The 21,930-nt window shown below is 40.6% G+C and overlaps 1 protein-coding gene across 8 annotated transcripts in view; it reads left to right on the plus strand.

Moving 5' to 3' along the window:
- The window catches only part of LOC136441476 (collagen alpha-1(XI) chain-like), an 82,371-nt gene that overhangs the window by 32,918 nt on the left and 27,523 nt on the right, over window positions 1–21,930 (plus strand). For 7 of the 8 annotated variants that reach the window (XM_066437774.1, XM_066437777.1, XM_066437778.1 and 4 more), the window contains exons 6-16: window positions 10,612–10,788; window positions 10,926–10,970; window positions 14,200–14,238; window positions 14,376–14,417; window positions 15,058–15,120; window positions 15,599–15,673; window positions 16,868–16,960; window positions 17,484–17,540; window positions 21,024–21,077; window positions 21,371–21,424; window positions 21,702–21,809. In XM_066437774.1, the coding sequence (XP_066293871.1) occupies window positions 10,612–10,788; window positions 10,926–10,970; window positions 14,200–14,238; window positions 14,376–14,417; window positions 15,058–15,120; window positions 15,599–15,673; window positions 16,868–16,960; window positions 17,484–17,540; window positions 21,024–21,077; window positions 21,371–21,424; window positions 21,702–21,809 (807 nt within the window). Of the gene's footprint in view, window positions 1–10,611; window positions 10,789–10,925; window positions 10,971–14,199; window positions 14,239–14,375; window positions 14,418–15,057; window positions 15,121–15,598; window positions 15,674–16,867; window positions 16,961–17,483; window positions 17,541–20,904; window positions 20,959–21,023; window positions 21,078–21,370; window positions 21,425–21,701; window positions 21,810–21,930 lie in introns of all 8 variants that reach the window. The other variant, XM_066437776.1, reaches the window with a different exon arrangement.

Below are 21,930 nucleotides of genomic sequence, written 5' to 3' on the forward strand. Positions count from 1 at the left end.
GGAATGTTGTCCCTGCTTGGATTTGTTTTAGGTGTGGTTGATTTACCCCATGTAGGTTTTTATCTCTTTCTGCATGGTACAGAAATTAGCTAGGTAACAGATTGATTAATCCACTAATTAAGAAGTATTGAGTACCTCCTGTGTTAGTAATTAGTTTAGGATTAAAAAGATAAGCTGACTTTGATCTTATTTTGAGATCATTTGTTACTGGTTTTCTGTTGGGAGATGGTCTATGATTCCACAAGGGATCGGGGACAAGGGATGCTATGAAGACAATGCTGCATGGGTGGTCAGATAGCTGTAAGCCAGATGAGGAGACATGTACAATAATGATGGACTGATGGATGAAAAATAAGTCAAGAGTAATGATGACTGATATTTCAGTATCACACTCTTTATTATCCATTTGTATGAAATTTTGTGTTAAGGGGAAAGTTGACCTATATAATACTGAATGAAAATACGGTCTAAATGCCCGTGTCACATAGCCTGGGTGCCATCCTATTTCTACCGGGTCTCCTACACTCGCTACCCTAAAATTTAGGGTAGCGAGTGTAGGAGCCCCGGTAGAAATAGGATGGCACCCAGGCTACGTGTCACACAGAAGGAAAATAGATTGGCTGACGAGTCTGCAAGCTCTAAAAAATAACATCTCCAGCAGTAATACGCCCGGTATTCTCTTGATCATCATTTTTAGAGATCGGCCGATGTTTGCAGGTCTCCGAGCCCCATTCATATAAATGTAAGATAAAAGATGAGATACAATGATCCTTTTTCATGCAATTAGCGTCCTGAACAGTGAAAAGTCCCTGAAGTCAACATCAAAGTCGAGACAAGATGCAGACTCCTTGCAAATTTCTTACAACTTCAAACTTCCTCTAAATGTTGAACACTGTGTGTGGTAGATTGTGCGTAAAGCTCCTTGAGCAACAGACCAGATTGCTTGAAGCAAAGCATTCTTACAGGTCTAGTTTCCATTTCTTTGAGGTGTTGACAGTTTATGGAGAACAGTAGCCTCTTCCAGTCACCTTTGTGGCCTTGGTTCCTTTATGTATTTGTACCCACTTCCCCACAGGGCGGCCTTTTGGTGTAGGTTTCGACCATGCATTCAATACCTCTTGTTCTTTGGGAAAAACAATCATAAACACGAGCGTTTTACAAACATAGCAGAAATTTTCTTAGGAATAGTTTGAGAAGGATGGGGGTACCCCTGGTGTAAATATTTAGTCTGTGCCTTTGTGAATAGCATTGAACTTGAGGTAGATGCGGTGAGTACAGTAGGAGGGTGTGTCGAGTGATGGGAGACAAACTGCCAAACACGTGGCCACACCTTTACTTTCTCAAGCCTTGGTTAGTGTGAAAGCCAGACTTCTTCACTTAAGCACTGTTAGGTGTGTGCTAAAGTCTCCAGTGTGGTGGTCAGGGAATTCGTTGCATGGTACTTATTGTAGTTCTTTTCTTTGAAACCTAAACTTCTTTAAGATTTCAACAATTAGGTCCAAGAGGAAATCAACAGGTGCCTTCAAAAGCACTTACTGCAGGGCTGTGCAACTTATCAAGTTGAGGGGACAACTAAGGAAATAGTACTAGTTTGTTCTACTTTCATTTGATTGTTACAAATCCTGCCGGAGCGCCATGGTTTTTCTTTTAGCAACTTTCTGATAGCTACGGTACCAGGTTACCATTTGCCGTCCAATCAGAAAACTGCATGTAATGTAAGAAAAAGCTTTTTTCTCTTTCTGTCTCTTCCTCTTGGAATAAAGTAATGCTTTCTTTAGGAGTCCTCTTCCTACTTATTGCAGCCACAATGTTGATGTTGGAAGCAAAAAACATAAGAATTAGAGTTAAGATCTTTCTTACACATCTACATTTGTGCCACACAATTGAATTGTGCAAGCACTACAGCAGGGGGCAGGTCCACTGGTAGTGGAATGCGTTCAACTATAAGACTGCACTGTTACAGCATACAGTGCAATGGCTCTGTTGAAGGAGACTTGGATGTTGGATAAGGCACTGTCGGTTGGTCTGACTCTTCACCTGTGTTGTGTGGCACCAGTAGGATTACATTCTATTGTGCTCCAACCCAAGGATCAGCATTTTGTCCTGCAGAGAGCTTTCCTGTGGTTTGCAAACAATCGTCTGCTCAACTGTGAGTGCCAAAATCTGTCCAAATAAACCAGAATACTACGAAATCTATCGGAGAACACTGTCAGTTTGTATTATATGAATCACCTTTTGTATCGGGATAAAACGTCTGATCAACATCTCTTTACATCGGTCACTCACAGTGTTGTATCACTATCAGTGCTGAATGCTGTCTGGGTTTGAACACTGGTATTGTACGACGCCCTTCATCTTTAAAAGTAACGCTAGATGAGCTACATATATTTGGTAACGTCGATGGGAATGCAAACACTACTCTGTAGACCTTGATATTTGAGGTCGGTCCATGTTCATTGTGCCTTAGCCAGACAGACCTGTTGTGGATGCGGGGATATGGGTGTTATATCCCAGATACAAAAGGAGTATCACCTGAATAGTGACTGTCAGCTGCTGACTGCGAAAGCTGTTTAGTCTGGGATTTTGTTTGTGGTGGCTCACGCACCTTTTCTCCTACAGCAATGTAGTCAGGGTTTGCAACACAGGTGTACATGGCCGACTTTGAAGATGCTGGCTACATCAGCCTTGTTGCATGGTATCAAATCATTAGTAGGAACATTGTGGATGGCAACAGAGGCACAAGACCCTTTAAGTTGTGTCACATCAAACAGATAAACAAAACTGTATAAAAGGTGTTTGATTATTTTTTAAGCCTACAAAGTGGTTTGCACAATGACATATACTCTTTCCTTTCTTTAAAAAGTTTCAAACAGTACGTTTTAAAATTATATCACCACACTGAGATGGTCGATGAAAGGCTTCGAGTCTTGTTGTCATACAGTTGGAAACTCACTGAGGCTAAGAAACCCATCCCCTCCACTATTGCCCCCATCCAAACACATTCCATTGCAATCATCATCAAGCAACAGGTGCACATGAGCAGGAATGTCAGGTGATACTGTGAGGTGGAAACTGTCTGGAATCTGTGGAAACCACTTCTTTGGAGTCCTTGTTACAGTAGCACAGCAATCAGAGATGGCAGATCACCCCCTTTACACAGGTCAGAAACACACACAGACTGAAGCAGACAGACATGCCACAAACAACAGTAGAAAGTTGTGAGCTGTACAACTGTCTTAGTCACAGTATGTATGTATGAAATGTTACCAGACTGTCTTTAGAGTGTCTTGACCCAAAAGTTTGTTGAAGAAATATGTTTCAAAAGCCTGCTATACTATTTTGACAATGGGGTATTTAACATTGGGTAACATAAATTCGGGATTTTTCCGATAATGGTTGACTGAAATCAATCTAGCAGAACAATAAACCATCCTTTTTTTCTATTATTCTGTCAGTATCATGTACTATCTTTGCACTAATCATATATATGGTAGATTTTGTCTCTAGTCGTGCTGATACCATAATATTTCAACTTGAAACTACCGTCCGCCGCACGCACAATGGCGGTGTTGTCGGACAAGGGTGAACATTAATTCGGGAGAGAAGATTCGTCTTGAATATCTTACCGCTAATTACATTTTATACAGCAGCTATTCGTTCCATCCTTGGCTTGAGGAGAGTGCTATGGATATAGACGTGTCCAAGTAAAAAAACACACGAAAAAACGGCCGTACTGCACGCATCAGGCCTCCGGGAACAACCCGTGTGTTGAGTCGGTAGAACGTCACTCAAAGTTCACCCCCACCGTCATGGAAATTTGTACATTATTCATCGGGGCGTTAGCTGGATGCCGTAGAAATGGTAATACTACTATGTCCATGTGTTTCTGCTTGTGCTAAGAGCAAACTTTGAGGAAAATATCTCCATCAGTCCACTATCACACGCAACATTTAGACAAAAAGTGTTCCTCGCAAACGTTTGTCGTCTGCCGAATAGCAGGATTCTGGGTAACGAATATGGCGGCGGGAAAATTCACTGTAATGCCGTAGCCATTGGTTGTAGCAACAAAGAGGCGTTTTGATGATTAATCGCACTTAGAGTCCAGTTGTAGGTTAGCAAAAGAGATTCTAATAAGTTGTATTGTAAATAATTGTGTTGAGCAGGAAGCGGATGTGACATTTGTCTTATAAACCAGTGAACAACTATGTACTAATAATGCAGTATAATTCTCCCACGAAGCCCTCAGACTGTGACAATAAGGGACGGAGAGTTTTTGACGTAGCCAACTTCTAAAGCATGGTTATCGAAGCTTTTCAGACAGTGTTCTGAATACGTTAGTCTGTCAAGTTTGCATTTCTAGCGGTATTACTGATTTTGCATCTAGCACATATCCCTAAATACCCCGTTTTCGAAAAATCCCGAATTTAAGTACCCCGCGAATTTATGTTACCCAACGTTATGTCTCTTACATTTATTACTCTGTAGTTTAGACAGTAAGTTTGGTCTTGACTTCAAGTCTTGCCAGCAAAAAACTTGGGCAACACAATTGTAGCCACCTAAAAGCCAAAACTAAGGAAAGACAGATCCTTTTTTATTGTACAAGTAGTGCTGCTGCCTCATTTGAGACATTTACTACAGGAGAGCCCTGAAATCAATCAGCTGGTGGTTACCAAGTCTATTTCCTGTCTGCATGGCTGGAATGTTATTGGATTACAGAAGAAATGTTGCTGACATTCCGAGAACTTCCTGTCCGTTCACCACTTACTACTCAGTACTTGGACGTACAATAAACTGCCTGGCAGGTCTATCCCTTTCCCTGTCCACCACTGCACAGCCTCATCTTTAAGTACTCTCATCTGTTGCCATGGCAACCTAGGCAGGAGGGGGGGGGCAGTACAGGAATCCTGATTCCTTCCTGCCAAACTTAGTATCTGCTGTAAATCTACCCATTCCCATAGCAACAGACTGTAAATAATGGAAACTTCCCCACTGTTTGACAGTTAGGGACAGACCAGGGCTGGTGACCATGATAGGGGTTAATTGGAATTGGATGAAATTAAAGTAACCTGAGACTTCAATGTCAATCAAAACCATGTTCCACATGGTCCAAGTTTACAGCATGACCACCCTTTAATACAACTCCCCATAAATGTATTGGGTTATTGACAGTAAAAGCTTGTAGTGAAGTTGTAGGATAAAGTACAACTCTCATTTTTAATAGGATTAACAAGCTGCATGAAAAGTTTCACTCTATAAATAAGCCACCTTCTTCACCTTTCCTGTATATAGATGGCCATAAACTGATAAAGGGCACACTAGATACTGTTTGTCATAATGTTTTGTCCACTGAGTAATTCCATGAATTTTTGTACTTCTTACAAGCCACCCACAGTGACCCACCCATCATATTTCAAATGTACAATTGCAACTTGAGCAAGGTCAGTGATGGCAGAGTCAAAAGTCAGGGTAAGCACCAAAACAGCATGTCATGAAATAGTTTTACACATTCAACCGTTCCTTCTAAGGGATGGTCAAGGTTGAAAGTGTCCATATACCACTTGTGCAAATTCCTTTCTTCTGTTCTTAATAATATGTAATGCTTTTTTCAGCTTTTTAAAAACAATTACCAGTAGAATTTTCCATTTTTGTCCCTTCGAAATGTACCTTTAAGAAACTCACGTTTTAAGATACATTTGTCTTGACAGGTTCTGTATTATCCTTTCTTATCTGGGGTTTGTCATTTTATGGTATGGCAGGAATGGTGTTAGATGGCATGGGGAGTTCAACATATCTGCATGGGTTCACTGTCTAGACACAACACAATATGTACCTAGCATGGCCATGGCTGAACCACATGTGTCACCTATCACCTGACCCTGCACTGTGGAGGGCAGGCCACGGAGGCTGCGGAAAGGGCAGACTCTGCAGTACAGTACTGTATCTCAGGAAGGAGGATGGGAGTTGCATGCACTGATGGAACATATACTGTACAAGTACAATCGAAATTGTGTTACTACACATCACTGCACTCTTTACCTTCCATTTTGTTTTGCTCCATGTAATTTCGGACAAACTTTATAGCCCATCAAACATTTGTTTTGAGTAATGCACAGTAATGAAACAGTTGTACTCATACCCCTCTTTTGTGAAAAAGAAACCTCCCTTGCATTGAAATTAAGTGTCCTGAACTCCCCCTTCAAGTTAAGTGGACTGGTCCAGCTTTTCCTTCATGCAACTAAGCATGGTCTTTAAGTTTAAGATGCTTTTTGTTGTTGTTGTAGATTATCTTAATAGTTAAGAAACATAACACACGTGGAGGCTTTGCTCCAGATTGTTTGATGATTACCATGGCAATGTTTAATGAAGACATTTGTAGTTTATTAGTGTTGTTGTTGATTGTTGTGATAGTTGGGAAGTATGAAAGCTGAGAAAGGTGGAGAATCTTTTCTCCAGATTGTTGCCCGGTTGCCATGGCAATGTTTACCAAAGCCGTGTGTAGTTTGTGATTGTCCCTGATCCATGGCCCAGGGGACGCCCACAAATATGTCACCTCCAGCCACAAAAATGTCAACCTTTCTCTCCCAACTGGGTCAGCCTGGGCTGGTGTCTGGAACCAATCTGAGCTCCCTGCTGGAGGAATGGGGTCAAATGTGGGATACTGGAAGCATCCTCTAGCCTGGTAGCCATCCCTATTTCTTCTCCAGTAGAACTTACTTGTACATGCCTTATCCAGTACTCCTATCCAGTACTTACTACTCTGTCCAGTACCTTATCCAGTACCTGTTTGTTACATCTGTCAAAGTAGCCATTATTATATTCAGCACACTCACAATTCTATAGAACAACCAGTCCAGCTCAGTAGCCTAGTAATTTCATTTCACACTTTCATATATCTGTCATCACAACCCAGTTAGTTTAATCCAAGACATTTTTAGTGGCTCTCAATGAGCCTTGTTTTGAGGTGAATTGAAGTAGATAAAAAAAAACTCCCGATTTCAAGTCCAAATTGTGCTGCGTACAATGTAGATGACAAATAAACCTAAAGCAACTGCACCAGTTGTTGATCCATGAGGCTCCGAGATTTCACTGTTCATGCTTGTTGTGCTGCTGTCTTGCATTGTAGGATAAGCCTTGATGACATCTTGAGTAAACAGCATGAATATCAGGTAGATGGATTAGAGTTGCTTGTTTAGGTTGTAGGCTTAAGAAGGAATTATCATACCCTTGCAGGCTTCTCAAATGTTTGAGTGTAAGACTGTAATTGTTCAGAAACAGATGATAAACACTGAAACAAATGAACTGAAGGGTTATGATCAGGTAAGGTTCCTCATCAAACCTTTTCCAAAATTTTCTCGAAAGTCAGAATTGATTGATTCACCTAGGACTTTGGAGTTCAGAAGTAAATGATTTGAAAAAAAAACCAACCTTTCCTCCCTTTATTCAGCACAGAGATTTGAATTGAGTTTTTCTTCCCCTCAGCCCAGAGATTTAATTTTCATAACGTGAATGGATACATGTACATAGCAACCCTACGAAGTTTGTAAGATTTGTAAGTGGTATGGTCCATCATGGCACGTGAGTCCTTTTCTGTTAGGCTTTGTTGGCATTGATATGAAATATGTGTCTTGGACTGGAACATCAGCTTACCTTGTAATTTGGCACTGCTCCCCTGCCAGTATTACAGTAGGTTACACTTTTGGCAGCATCACGCCTAGAAGTTTCCAAAACTTCAAGCTTGGATGGTGAAGAGTTGTTAACACCACAGTCTTTGTAGTTTCTCGGTCCTGGTTCAGAATTTCGTTGTGAAATAAAGTTGCATTTTTCCTCTTGCATTATGTTTGATTTTGTTCATAGTATCATATTACATTATCATTATGAGCAAAGGATTAGCTGAGTTGTCTTCAAAAACTTAAGAAACAAATGTCATTGCAGCCTAACTCTTAGACAATGAAGGTTGTCCTGATCATCTGTACTTGATATAGATGTTAGCATTGGTCATTGTGTTGATATGTCTCATTACACAAGGCCTTTTGTGCTGTGTTCTCAGAGATGGCACCATATAGATACACTTTAAGCTGTCTCCCCTGTCCCGAGGCCCAGACAAAGCCGGAAATGAGCAGATGTGAGGTTCTCCGGGATTTGGTTGGCAGAACCATGGCCAACTTGTGGTTTGGAAAGAGTCTTCTCATCTGACTCTTGTGATCATATCAAAGGTCAAAGTATCAATCCCAGCTGGCAACTCACAACAAGAACAGATGTGGGGAAAACTTGGACCAACCTCCAACAGGATGGAAATCAATTTGCTTTGAAGAAAGTGACCCAGAGTAGATCTTTGTTCAGAGTTGAAAAGATTAATGTCTTTGCCTGAAGAGTTGTACTGATAGGATTACAACAGTGGAGTGCTAGACTAACTCCTGACCCTAATCGCTCATACATGTATAGCCAGCTCAGACACAGTTTAGGATAACCTAAGACCTACTTGTTTCATGAACTGAAGATAAAGAACTATTTTGATAGGTAAAACTGGTTCAGAGCAAGCATGTCCTGGCAGGATGCTGATCTAATATGTGTCCCTTCACTCCCCACACTGGCAAATGTGCCCATCTTCACCATCAGTAGTTCTTCTCTTCAAGCTGCAGATGACGTGGATGAAGCCACTAATCAAAAGCTCTGCGAGGTCCATTTGATATTCATGATATGCTAATAGTATAAGCCACTGTTTCCATATACAGCTACAAGTCAAACAGACCTTAAATAGTTTTAATCTGCCAGGATGTTTTGACAAGCTTACAGTCAGCCCATCAGGGAAGGGAGGTCAATTGAGGATGACATCCTGGGCAATATTGCCTGCTACTGTGTTTCACAGCACCTACGCACAGGGGGAGGGACTTAGAATGCAGGTTCTACTGAGACGATAATGTATAAAGCCAGATTCACAATGTTTCTGTATATTATAGGCATATAATTGGCTGTTAGATTTCAGGACTTAACCCAGTGTTTGCGATAATGCCTGGAGTGTGTCAACATGCACTGGGCTCCACTGCCAAAGGATGGAAGACAATGTGAGCTGCTTTGGTTAGAAATACCATTGCTCCTGAACATTGAAGTGAAACACCGAAAAATATTCATGGCATGTCTATCTGTACATTTGCTGATGTCATTTCCTTGCATAGATTATGATAGATCATAACAAAGCATCACTTAAGCAGAGCGAGAAAGCCGTTAGTGACTGTCGTCTAATCCTAATTATTACAGATATGCCAGATATTATAAAGGGGAGTTTATCAGCTAGAACTTGTCTCGTTGAGTTTGAACAAACAAAAGGGATTTGTAGACGACGGGGACAAATTGGCATCAGCTGAAGTTTGAGCCTTTTGGTGCATGGCAGGATGTCAAGCATCTTGAGAATGAGGGTTCTAGCCGAACTTGGCAGTGAAAGACCTAAGTTGTTAAACAGGTGCAGACATTTGAATACAGTCCTGCTGCTTTTGAGTTATGCACAAGGCTTGGCATGCCAAGATGGTTCAGAAGAGTTGTTGAATTCTCAGATGTTCTGGTAATGAGTGTAGAAGCATTAGGCAGAAAAGTGTATCTAATCGGTGCTTTGTAACAACACATGGAGATCATTGTTTTGCGGTGCCTGCTCCAGCTTAACCAGTGCCCTTGACACAGAAAGGGTGTCTGTCCCTGTGGTGCACTCGGATTCCTTGTGCTTCTGGCTGGCGTCACTCTTCTGTTGCCTTGGAGTAGATTAGATGACACTTATGCTTAGCTTCCGAACAACCTAAACGTCTGAGAATTTGCTTTCAAGAAATAGCACAACTGTGTTGCAATTACTTCGTTCTCCTTTTGCAATTACTATTTGATCTTTGTCAACAATAGGGATTTTGCAATGTCTACGTTGTAGATTGCACATTGGTATGCCTCTAAAGGGTTACCCCATGTATTGGTATGATTGATATACAATATCAAATGAGTTCCAACAGCTTGTTTCCAAGTGATATGATAGTAGCTATAGGTACAATTCTGTATCTACTATGTGCTTTTGTTTGAACTTATTTGTAAATGTTTCTGACCACCTGTGGTGGAACGGCAACATCAGCAACTGAGTTGACAGTAGTGTGACCAGTGTTCCATTGAAGACAGCCTCACAGAAATGTTAGGGCACTGTCAGGGTCAAGTCCCCTGAGAACTTTGTGTGTGGTACAGGCCCAGATAACCACACCTGCCGGTCCCTTTGTCCTCTGAAAATCCCAAAGTCTTTAATGGAACTAAACAACCCATGTAGCTTTGTTTGATTCGTAAACATGAGGTGGAATAGTTTGTAGCTGCTTTGTAAGGGGTCTATTACGCTTTGCTTGATATCCCAAGGAAAGCTCACCAAATGTACTCATTTGATGTCTGCTATTCTGACTTGAACAAAAAAATTGTATCTTAACATGATGAGGACTACCTTCTTACAGAGAATGTTGCCAAGGATGTAACTCTTACAGTAACATTTATATTTCCCTTACTGGTGTTAAAAAAGCAGTAGCCAATGTAATGTTTAATGATTTATGATTATAGTAGACTACTTGACTGATCTTATGTTATTGTTCTTGTCCTCCCCAGGGCTTGGTACAAGAGATCTCGATCATTCCAGACCCCCTGGCAGCTTACGACCAGTGCATCAAGTACACCCCAGACTGTCCCCAAAATGGCACAAGCACTGGTACATTGGACGGCAACAGCGACTTCGACTTGTTCGACAAAATTGACTTTGACGCGGACTTGAATAGAGGAGTCACGGTATGTAGTTTTCTTAATATTCAAACTTAGAAGACAATGTGCTAGAATCTATGCTGGTCTTGATTATCTGAATTTAAATCGCATCAGTTGACCCGTTATATATCTTTTGCTTGACCAGACCATTTTTTTTCTTGCAGACGGACTTTGGTAGCGAGGAAATCGGACTTTTTGGCGAACCCAATGTAAGATTGGAGGGGTAAGGGTCACTCAACGGTGGTCCCGAACTCATATTATCTTTATTCATTTGCCAGTTTAACAGCTAACCGTGTGAGGGTATGAATGCTTGTTACTCATTTGTTCTGCAAAATGGCGATGGTCCTGGTTTGAAATCTCATGTTGCACCACAAATGTAGTAAAACTCATGCACAATAACGGCATTGCTTTTGCTGTGAATTTTCACCATCAAGTACTTCTCTTGCTTCATATTGCATTATATATAACAAAAGTAATGGAAATGGAGAACCCTACTTTCATCTTTTGGCAGCCTCTTACTGCTACTTAGATGCATGAATTTATCCATTTGAAAATATAGAAAGTTTGATATTTGATATTTTCAGAATGTTACCATTTTATATTCAAGAACCTCGAAGTGACAAAATCTGAAAATCTAGTAAATTGTTGTCAAGGATTTGTTTTTTCAAGAACAGCACCCTCACAGACGGCGCCTTTATTCAGTAGATAAGAGTCCTAGGAGGAAAGATGATCGAGCTGTAAATTGGCAGAGTACCCAAGTTTTGTCAGGACCTCTGGAAAATTTAGGACTGACATCATTGGCATGGGGCTTTATGGAATAACAGGTGGTTCCTTAATCTGTTAAACGGGCTTAGTAGAGAGAGGTTTGACCTGAAAACTGGCAGAGAACCCAGAAGTTCTTGACAACTCTGAAATATTCATGTCTGGCAATCCCTGAGATGTCTTTGATTGCCAGCAAGCAGCAGAGTGAAACCTAACAACTCTGTTTCAAAGTCAGCTGATGCCAGGAAACATTTTACTTTAATAAGACAGAGCAGAAATGGAAATACCTTCCCCATGATGTGGAAATAGCTTTTCCTACAGAAATGTCTCAACTTTAGTAGAGCATCAGGCATTCATGGCACAAGAGCCAGTGATACATCTACAATGTGTAATTTGACCTTCCTTCCTTCTAAAATTGCCAAGTGACTTGTTCCCCTCCCCCCAACATGTGGACTCTCATGGTGAATTGGTTTGGCCCAGGGTCAGTATTGCCCAGGACTGCTATCAGACAAAAGAGTCTATGTTCTGAAACCAGTGTTAATTGTTGCATAGCGTGCAACCCAGTTGTTCAACATAACCTTGCTGGGATGGTGATGATGGGCAGGAAACACCTCATCCAGTTACTTATTTCCCTGAGAATATGAAAACATTATGTCGAGATAATTTTTGACAGTAAATAGTACAACAAAATTGTTGATACAGTGAGTTTGAAACAAAGGAGCATGCAGATGTTTGGGGGAAAAAATTCAGTATTTTTCGACAGTGTACAGTGTGTCATACCCATTTGGAGTTACCAGTCGCAAACTGTTGTTATAATTAGGCTATAATGTGAAAGCTTAAGTATGCTTTGTATGCTAGAAGAAGGAATCTACAGGCCACATGTAGCAAATCGAAATAGTTTAGTCAATCAAGTCTTGGTTTCACTTTTGATGAGGTAAAGTAACAAAGCAAAATGAAAAGTCTGCATGTTTCTAGTCTCCCTGCTGTGTGCTTGTATCTGCATGAAAATGATTTGTTTCAAAGCATTAAAAGGGAGACAGAGTCAATAGCTCCAAGTAAATGAAAGAAATGTAGAACATGTGTGTTGGTGAGAAGAAAAAAATTGCTTGAGCGTAAAATATTTGCTGAGGGTGAAATGGCTTTCTGTGGTCTTTGTTAAAAGATTTCTCAGAAGACACATTGCTCCTCCTCAAGCAAAAGTAATGAGAAACACTCCACAGAATGCAAACCCCTGGCTGTATTGGCAAAACTCCCAGTTTTGAGTTTGCCTTTAGACTTTGTCCATTCTCACTTTACTGACCTTTGACCATATATACATCTCCCACTGATGATCTTTTCGGCTGGTTTAAAGGCAACAACTCATTCTTGTCCCATGTTTTGCTGACCCTTGTGTGCAGTATGACAATGCATAATGTCAACCATGTGCTCATAGAAAAGTTCTTTGACTCACAATAACCAGGATTGATTGTTGCAATTTAGAACTCTGATCTTGCAAGCAACCGACAGACTTGTGTCCCACCTCCCCTCAACATTGCTTTAGATTTAGTCAGTATACCGTAAGTTTAATTTGCTGAGCCAGACAGTAGCCAAATCCCAGAATCTAACTGTCAGAAAAATGAAAACCATTACAACAGAATCATGAAGTAAACTACATGTCAATGACCTTTAATGGCAATGCACACCAGAGCATGGATAAATCCTCCATTGTTTTGAAGGGAGAGGGAGCATCTCTTGGGGTGGAGCCAACACTGCTGAAGTACTGTGGTTTGAGAAGGGCAAGCAGCACATGTTTGTGGTTAGGGTACATTTACTAGTGGCCAAAAACAATACCAGCACCAGACATTGCTGCAATGGAATTCAGGCTTTTGATTCTCTCCTTCAGATTTGAATACATTTTGATTTGACATGGTTTCCAGTCTTGTGTGGGAATCAGCAAAAAAGATTTTTATCTTTTTTATAATGAAGTAAATCATTGCAATAAAATAATGAACCACACAAGCTACATATTCTGGTATCATGCAAGTAAACTCCCTGTTAGGTGTTATCACCAAATATGTTGTTTTTCAAGTGGTTTGTCCAACTTCTGATTGCCCACAAAGAATAAACTTCCATATGAGACTGCATAGTTCAAGTGTCTCTGATGCAGTAAGAGTCTGCTTGAGGGTCAGATCTGTTTGTTCCACACTGTGATGACAGAAAACCTGGCCTCAATATCCCACTGCATCTCCACTCTTATCATTAATGTAAATCAGGACCACATCTGCTGGTCCTGGAATAGTAACCAGATAAGATTTTAAGGCAAGGAAAGCATCAAAGCCAGATTCTCCTCATTTAAGGGGAAAAAGGGAAAGTATTGTAGGATTATCTTTCCTACTGTCCATCTCAGGATGGCCTCAACTGTACAAATCAGAACACCCTTCCATTGTTGCTCTGTATGCTGGTAAAAGTTGACCAACAGTGCAGAGGGCATCAAGTCCCAACATCAGTGTAGGACGTCCTGGAGAGTGAGTGACAGGAAAGCTGGAAGATTTCTGACCAAACACTCAGCTTTCATGATATTAAACCTTTGATTGTCATTAGTTGTCCGAGTTATGAGTCACTACAGATGAAACATGACTTGTTATGATTTTTGTTGGTCAGTAAAAGTGACTAAGACCTCTGCCTTTCTGTTTCCAGGTCAAAGGGCAGAAGGGCGAGCCTGCTGTTATCGAACCTGTAAGCAATTAGTCTTCTGCTTATGCCTTTTCACTGAATTGCCAAGTTCAGCTTGATGTTTGAGTGGATTAAGTCTCTTGGAAAATAATTCAAAATAAAAATCAAACGCAAACTTGATTTGTTTCATTGTTTTGCAGGGCATGTACATCCCAGGATCTCGAGGCTACCCAGGTCAACCTGTAAGTAAACTCTATGTAGTCACAACTGATCCGATTTTTTTGGGGAAAATCTTTATTCCCCGCAAGCACAAGTGACAAAGAGGTTCTACGTTGGTTGGGGCTAGTTGCTATGTGCGACATTTGTTTACTGGGCAAGCAACAGGGGACAGGGGTACACAGTGCCGGATTCCAGTGACCTCCAAATTTGGTCTCCTCTTTCATGTTCCCCTCTGTGGCTCTGTCATGTCCAGGGCAGAGCATCAGAGTGTTTATCAAAGTGTGCAGAACAAGATTCCTGCCTGTGATTCCTGTCAGCTTTGTTGTGTGGTTGGAATGTTTACAGCAAAGTCTGTCTTCAGTTATTTTGAATAACATGAAAACTTAAGGACTAAAGGACAAAAAGTTGAAAGGTTAAAGAAGAGAAATACTAATTCCCAGCATGTTCCTTGATAGATACATTGTATATGCAGTGCTTTAATGGTAATCACCAAGATACTCTTAACACTGCTTAAGTGAATATTGACCAGTTTGTCTAAGAATTGTGCAACGGCATTTCCATAGTTCCTTTTAAGTGTAATTGAGAGATAAACAACATTGTGATGTTTGCTTGCTACAGACCGAGAATTTTGGCTGCAACCTTATTTGCTTTGCCTCCCTGCAGGGTATCCCGGGACCAAGAGGTTACCCTGGCCCGTCTGGAGACCCTGGTCCTGCTGGCCCAAGGGTAGGCATCCCAATAAACCCATTGTTCCATTCCCAATGACCTTTACTGACCTTGAACCGTGTCCAATGGCTGCGTTCAGGGTGTCCTAGAACTAAGTTGTTTTTGGATTAAAGAGCTGTATTGTTTGCAATAAAATGCATTGAAAGAAATAGGGGATCGCAAGATGCATTTGAGGTACACAATACACGAAAGACACTACCAAAATGTGCATAGTACGTATATAGTACGGCAACACGGGAGGATGCTTGCAGTATTTCCTGTTGTGTATTGGGAAAGCAACTTCATGACTTCATTCAGGTGAAAAACATTAGATATGATAAAACACAGCTTACATTGTATATGCAGAAACAATGCACACAAAAAACAGTGTACTTCATATCCAGAATTCAGAAAAATATCACATACTTTGCTACAAATGCGCATCAATCAGTTGAGTCTCTGTGAGGATGACTATTCCCATGGTCTCTCCTGTCTGTAGGGTCCCCGTGGCAGAGAAGGTCTCCCTGGTGCTGACGGATTGCCTGGACCCCCTGGACCTGGAATCTCCATCCCTGTGAGTGATGTTGGGTTAAGTTTTAATCATATCGGAAGCATTTATAAAAAGCCAATGCTGAAATCCTTCAATATCTGCTGTAATGATGCGGTGGGACTTTCATATACTTGTAACATCTACTAAGTTAAACGTAATTCAACTAGAGACCCTGAAAAGATACATCCGAACAGATGTATATCTAAACTGTGCATACCTGGGAGTGCTGCACCAGAGATCTCTCAAATCCGCTGTGTTTTTTTTAAGTGGTGGATTTTTGTAACCCGACAGATAAATATTTATGGAGGTTATCTCTAATGCCTCTGAATATTTCAATATGAATAAGTAAGTGAAGTATGAAATACATGTAAACTAATATATATTCTTCAGCAATTTGCCCCGAATTGTAGGGTGTGTACTTTGATTAAGAAAATATAGTAGATACATATACATTGTACATAGTGGGTATTTTGTTAGTTGTTTAACAGTACTGGTGCACTTGAAAAAAATGATCCAGATTTTGCAGGTCCTTTGGTTAAGGCAGCTTTGAAACAGTGAGTCTGAAAGTGAAAGCGGTGGGCCCTTTTGAAATAGACTCCATGAAGTGCACATGGACCTGTAACATCAGTTGGCAAGTGGTTTGCCATTGGTCACCCTTGAGGCACTATAAAATGAAAGTGGTTCAGCTGTAAAGGGTTTTGAAACTTAACAGAGCTGCATTGTGCTTTTGAGTTTTGTTACTGGACCTGGTGAAAAGCTCTAATTTCATAGCACCTGCAGGGAGGTCTGTGGTGAAAAACTTACCACTCCCAGTTGATGTTGCAGATACAACTTTCAGTATTCTATTTTACAAGATCAGTTTTTTGCAGTTTTTGCAGTACCTGCTTTTGAAATCCATTAATTGTTAATGTGTTAACTTCTTGAGCATGTGTACTCGTCCCGTCTGCACGACTACTAACTTCAGAGTTTTGGTAAAAAACCTCTCCAGTTCCTCCCTTTAGTCACTGACAAAAGACAGTGAATGCTGTATGAAACGTCTGACTTGTTTCAAAATTTTATCCAGTTGCTTTGTATTTTGGCACAGCTTCAAACTGTTACTCAAGCCCCATTATGACACTAAGACAAAAGAAGATAGCAAGGCAAAAAGAGTAGGAACACACAAAAAATGGCCCACCTGATGGTGTTTCAATGATGAATATTTGTTGCTTTGATTGACAGCTGTCTATGCTTGGGAGTCTGGGAATGGGTTCTGGCTGCAAGGGACCCGGCTGCAACGAGGCAGCCATGGCTGAGCAGATCATGGCTGGAATGGTAATCCAAACTGTTCACTTGTCCTAGATTTGCACAAAAGTCAATTTTGTATGTTCTGGTACATGTAACTCAGTATAACCTAGATTTTCTAAACAATAACCTGTACCCATTGAGACATATGGGTGAAATAAAAATCTTTGATTCAATAAAGAAAAAAACTCCATGTATTTGCTACATTGTTCTGTCTATGGTGCTGATTTAGACATCATTTGATGTGGTTTTATACAGAGGCTATTTTAGTTGCATTGTTATTGAAGATTATCTTTTGTCATGTTTTAGTACTGACATGAAAATAACCATAATCCAAAGTTCAATAATCTAACTTCTATGTTTGGATTGTGCTTTGGTGTGAAACCGTCTCTTCACAGTTTTTCAGGTAATCATGACTACACAATTATAAGACACTCAAAACAGATTTTTTTTACATATTTCCAAGGACAATCATCACTCACGTAATCAGTCACATGATTCTGAGTTTGCATTTGCTTGTTTATTCATATATGTATGTGTTGCTGTGTTCTAGATTGGACCACCTGGCCCTTCTGGACCTGTTGGCATGGCTGGCAGACCTGGACCTTCTGTAAGTACTGTCACGACATGAAACTGCTCCCGACAGATTCAATACATAAAATGTGTTGATGACCTTTAGATACTCCTTCTTCATAAAGAGAAAAGATAATAATCATACAGGAAGAAAGTTAGTCATTTGTATGCATGAGTGATCAGTGCAAGGTGTCTCTAACCTCAAGTCAGAATCCAATTGTTGATGCTTTTATTATGTTAATGTCTTGACACATATTGACAATGATGTATAATTTGAGGTAAGTTGTATATTTTCCTTATTTAATTGAATCCAAGTCATGTGGGAAAAACTACGACAAAAGAAATCCATGTCAAGCAAAGCATTTCCTCCTTCAATCTCCGATTGTTTGAAAGCATTCTTCTTGGACGAAGCAGTGCAGTGTTAGCCACAAGAAACAGTGGGGTCTTGGTTAAAGCTAAAGCAAAGGTGCAGTTGATCACTTGTACACAATGCTGATCTGTTTGTAACCATATAGTACATACAGGTGGTCGCCCATGCAAAACGCCTTTCTACCCATATCAAACAAATAGCTGCAGTACTTAACCTATGCAGTGGCCCTTGCAGTCTCATGGGATTAACCAACCATTTCAGAGTTTTTTCAGAAACAATCTTAAAGCTGGCATCACTCAGCAGGGATATAGCTCGCCAGACAAGTCTGCCAGGTCCAAAGGACATTTTCAGTGGCTATACGGCCTGTGTCCTCTGATGTTTGCAGATCGCTGGACCCCTTTAGTGTGGTAGGGTAGATTTTCAGGCAAAAAATATGTTAGACTCTCAGGCCATTTTGAAATCAGGCAACCTGCTGGCTATTAACAAAAAGGCTGTCGATGGTGTAATGCCAGTTCAGGGGGGTAAACAAAATAGAAAAAATTTGAACAAAATGTTTCAAAAGTGCTGTTAAGAGTTCTTGAAAAGCGTAGTCTACTTGTCCTGCGTGGAGGTCAGAAACTTAGGTCCCAAGGAATCAAGAGGTGCTGTCCATCACAGGTGTGCGCTACAAAGGAGAGTTTACCTGTCAGGAGTATGGTCCATTATGAGGGCACACCTGCCCAATGACAAATAAACAGGTGAAACAGCACACCTGTATCATCTTACTTATCTGGCTGGCTGACAGCTTGTTTGGGAAATATAAGCTGGAGATTGTTGCCCAGAATCCTCTGCATTGATAGGATGGAAGAATTGCCAATGTAGGGAGAAGTTGCAGCCTTCTTTTTATTGTTACGGAATCAAATATAGAAGAAGAAGTAGAATTTTACAGATCATGTATTGAGTTGTTGACTGTATCTAAGATCTCTCAGTTGAATCCCATGTAGTGTCTTCAAGGTACTTTCTTTTGTGTGCAAATGTTTGGAAGAATTTATTTTCTTAACTCAAACATTATTCTGTGCAAGGCACTCCAAATATACAGACATTTGTTTTGTCATTTTTGGGGACCACCAGCTATGCATAAACACTCAGAAAAAGGACCAGACCTCCAACCAGGAGCCTTTTCCTTATATCATGGCATGTCTTCTTTTGTGAGGAATGCCACAGTGCCCCAGCATTCTAATCCACACAGCTGAGATACAGAAAACAACCCCACACATGGAGAATCTAATTAAAGAAAGAGGGCTTCTCAAACCTGATACAAAGGAACTGCAAAAGAGAGTAAATATTTTCCATCCATTCATTGTGTTGAATCTTAGTGCAAACATCACAGCTGAAGTATCAAAATGTGAGCTTTGTAGGAGTTCTACTCTCGAAACGTTCACATGGTTTAAACAGCTTGAAATGTTTACAAAATGGCACTCTTTTTTCCAATGCAGTATACCCCCAGAGCCCTTTGTTAGCTTGTGCTATGTCTTGAGTTCAGAATGTTTACAAACCAGACCTGTGGGTTATTCAAATGGATTTGAGAATGCCATCAGGAATGCAATTATGCAACCATTGAAATTTTCCTGCTGTTGTAATATGTATTTTCAAAACTTCCTTTGATCAAAATGTAGACATTTCTTTGTAAAGAGTACACATGTCATAGTAATTTCTCTATAAAGCCAAGAACCATCTTCCACCGTAGGATTTGTCTTAAGTTAAGTAAATGCTAGTTTCTAGACCTTCCCACATGATGTGTTAAACTCACAGAAGTTTCAAGAAAAACGAAAATGCAGTAATGTTTTTGAAAAAAAGGAATGAAGGGAATCCCTCCCCTCACAGTAAATAAATCAGCCCAGGGTGTGGAAATGATGTTGGCCATACAGGCTCCACCAACACGTTTAAACACTTAATTCATAGTCATGGTGGGAAAGGCGACGTCCTCAAGTTTACGAGGCCAAACTTGCCTGTCAAAACATTCTCCCTTTCCCAGGACAGACTGAATTTACTCCAGAGATTTAGTGCAACTTAAGCACCATCAATATACAGCTTTCACTTAAGTACAGATTGTTTATTCAATGAAGCGATGGATTCTACTAGAAGGAAATGTCGCTCACCCTGGGGGACCAACTGCTGCTTTTCATAAACAGGAACTCCATCTGACCTTCAGGCAAAGGTTGACCTTGACTAGCCTGACATCTTGGACTCATGAGTGTAGATGTAAGATTCAATTGAAATCATGGAAAACCCAAGTCAGGAATTTGACCTTGTTGAGGAGGTAGACGTTTCCTTCCTGGACTTGACCTTGAAAATATGGTAGCAACTTTTTGGTGTTTTTTTGTAACTCTTTGGATGAATGGTAACTCTAGTTTTAAAAATTCCCAAACAGGGGCTACTTATTAAGAATACCCAACCCCTTCCCTCAATTAAAGCTCACCTTACATTGCCCACTTGGCAGTGATGACTTAGATAACTATGAGGTCCAAGACCTAATTCGACATACAAGATTTAACACCTTTTACAGTCACAGTGAGTGAGACTGCTGTTGAGTGGTGTAGAGCTCACACCCTCTCTTTTTGTGGTACTTAAAGATTATGTACAGGCAACAAGCCCCTATACCTACACAGCTAACCATATAAATCTCCTTGTAGTAAAGAGGATAATAGTGTCAACCTGGCCTACAGCCGGAAATTTGGACTCTTTCCCCATCTGTCTCCTTGGCAAAGGCAGGCTGGCGAAATGTTTACCCCTGCTGTCAATCAGTAAAGATAAGATTGAAAAAGTTGCTGAGTCAAGGACAAACATGGCCTGCCTGTAAGCTAAATGTTGGTAGAAATTGTGCACAATTTTTCCAGACAATGCACAACAAGAATAACGTTCTTTATGCATGGTGCATTTTTACACGAAATACACGAATCAGAATGCATAAATTGGAGAAGAAACACTTACATTTGATAAAAATGATTTCAGGGAATGTTGTTGACGTAGCACGATGTCTTGTCTTGTACAGGGTTTACCAGGAGGCCCTGGGCCTAAAGGTGACGTCGGAGAAATGGGACAAATGGTAAGTCCTCATAAGGTCTTGGAGTTGTCAATGTAACATGATGTCTTGTCTCACACAATGTTCAGGGACTACAAGGAGGCCTTGGGCCTAAGGGTGATGTCGGAGAGATGGGACAAATGGTAAGTCCTCACATTAAGGTCTTGGGGTGGTGCTGAAAGCTCCCCCTAACTCTGATCCATTAGATGTGTTTTAAGAGTAAGGAAAGTTTAAGGCAGGCACAATGTCTTGACAATGATAACATTGGGGGAGAAGCAGCAATAACCAAGAGGCGACTTTGCATTCTTGATCAAAGTCAACTATACCAAAAAACTGCTATACCTTATCAAGGAAATATTGTAAGTCTACGATTCTGTTTTCACTGTGTTGTTATCACATTTAACATTAACATAACGTCTATGATTCTTAATTACAGGGTCCAAGAGGGCCTAGGGGACCAATGGGACCACCGGGCAAGGATGGCAAACGAGTGAGTGGAGTTTTTATGGCAGTATCAAAAGGCTGAGTAATGATGTGTGGGAATTTGAGAAATTGTAGTTGTAAGAAATGTTGACCTGAAACAGATGTGAAAGTATCATGCCTAAAAAAACGAGCACTTAACTCAAGGTATACTATATGTTGTAACCATATTTAAGATGTAATGATGACACCCATACAGTAAAAGAGCTTGCAATGACTATTTGCCTAGCCTACTTATCAATGATGACATTCTTCATTAAGTACATTAACTTTTTGGTGACCTACAGGGAAGACACGGCAAGGACGGAGGAAGAGGACAACCTGGACAAGATGGCCTGAAGGGTGAGAGGGGCTTCGATGGTCTCCCAGGTCTGCCCGGGCAAAAGGGTAACCGGGTAGGTTATCTGACTACAAGTCTTCATTTATCAACTTGGTTTTCCATGATTCTCACTGAATAAAAGGCAACTGCATGTTGCATTCTTTTCATCCTATAATTACAGATAATATATATATGTA

Source organism: Branchiostoma lanceolatum, chromosome 9 (genome assembly GCF_035083965.1).
Source record: "Branchiostoma lanceolatum isolate klBraLanc5 chromosome 9, klBraLanc5.hap2, whole genome shotgun sequence".
Lineage (NCBI taxonomy): Eukaryota > Metazoa > Chordata > Leptocardii > Amphioxiformes > Branchiostomatidae > Branchiostoma > Branchiostoma lanceolatum.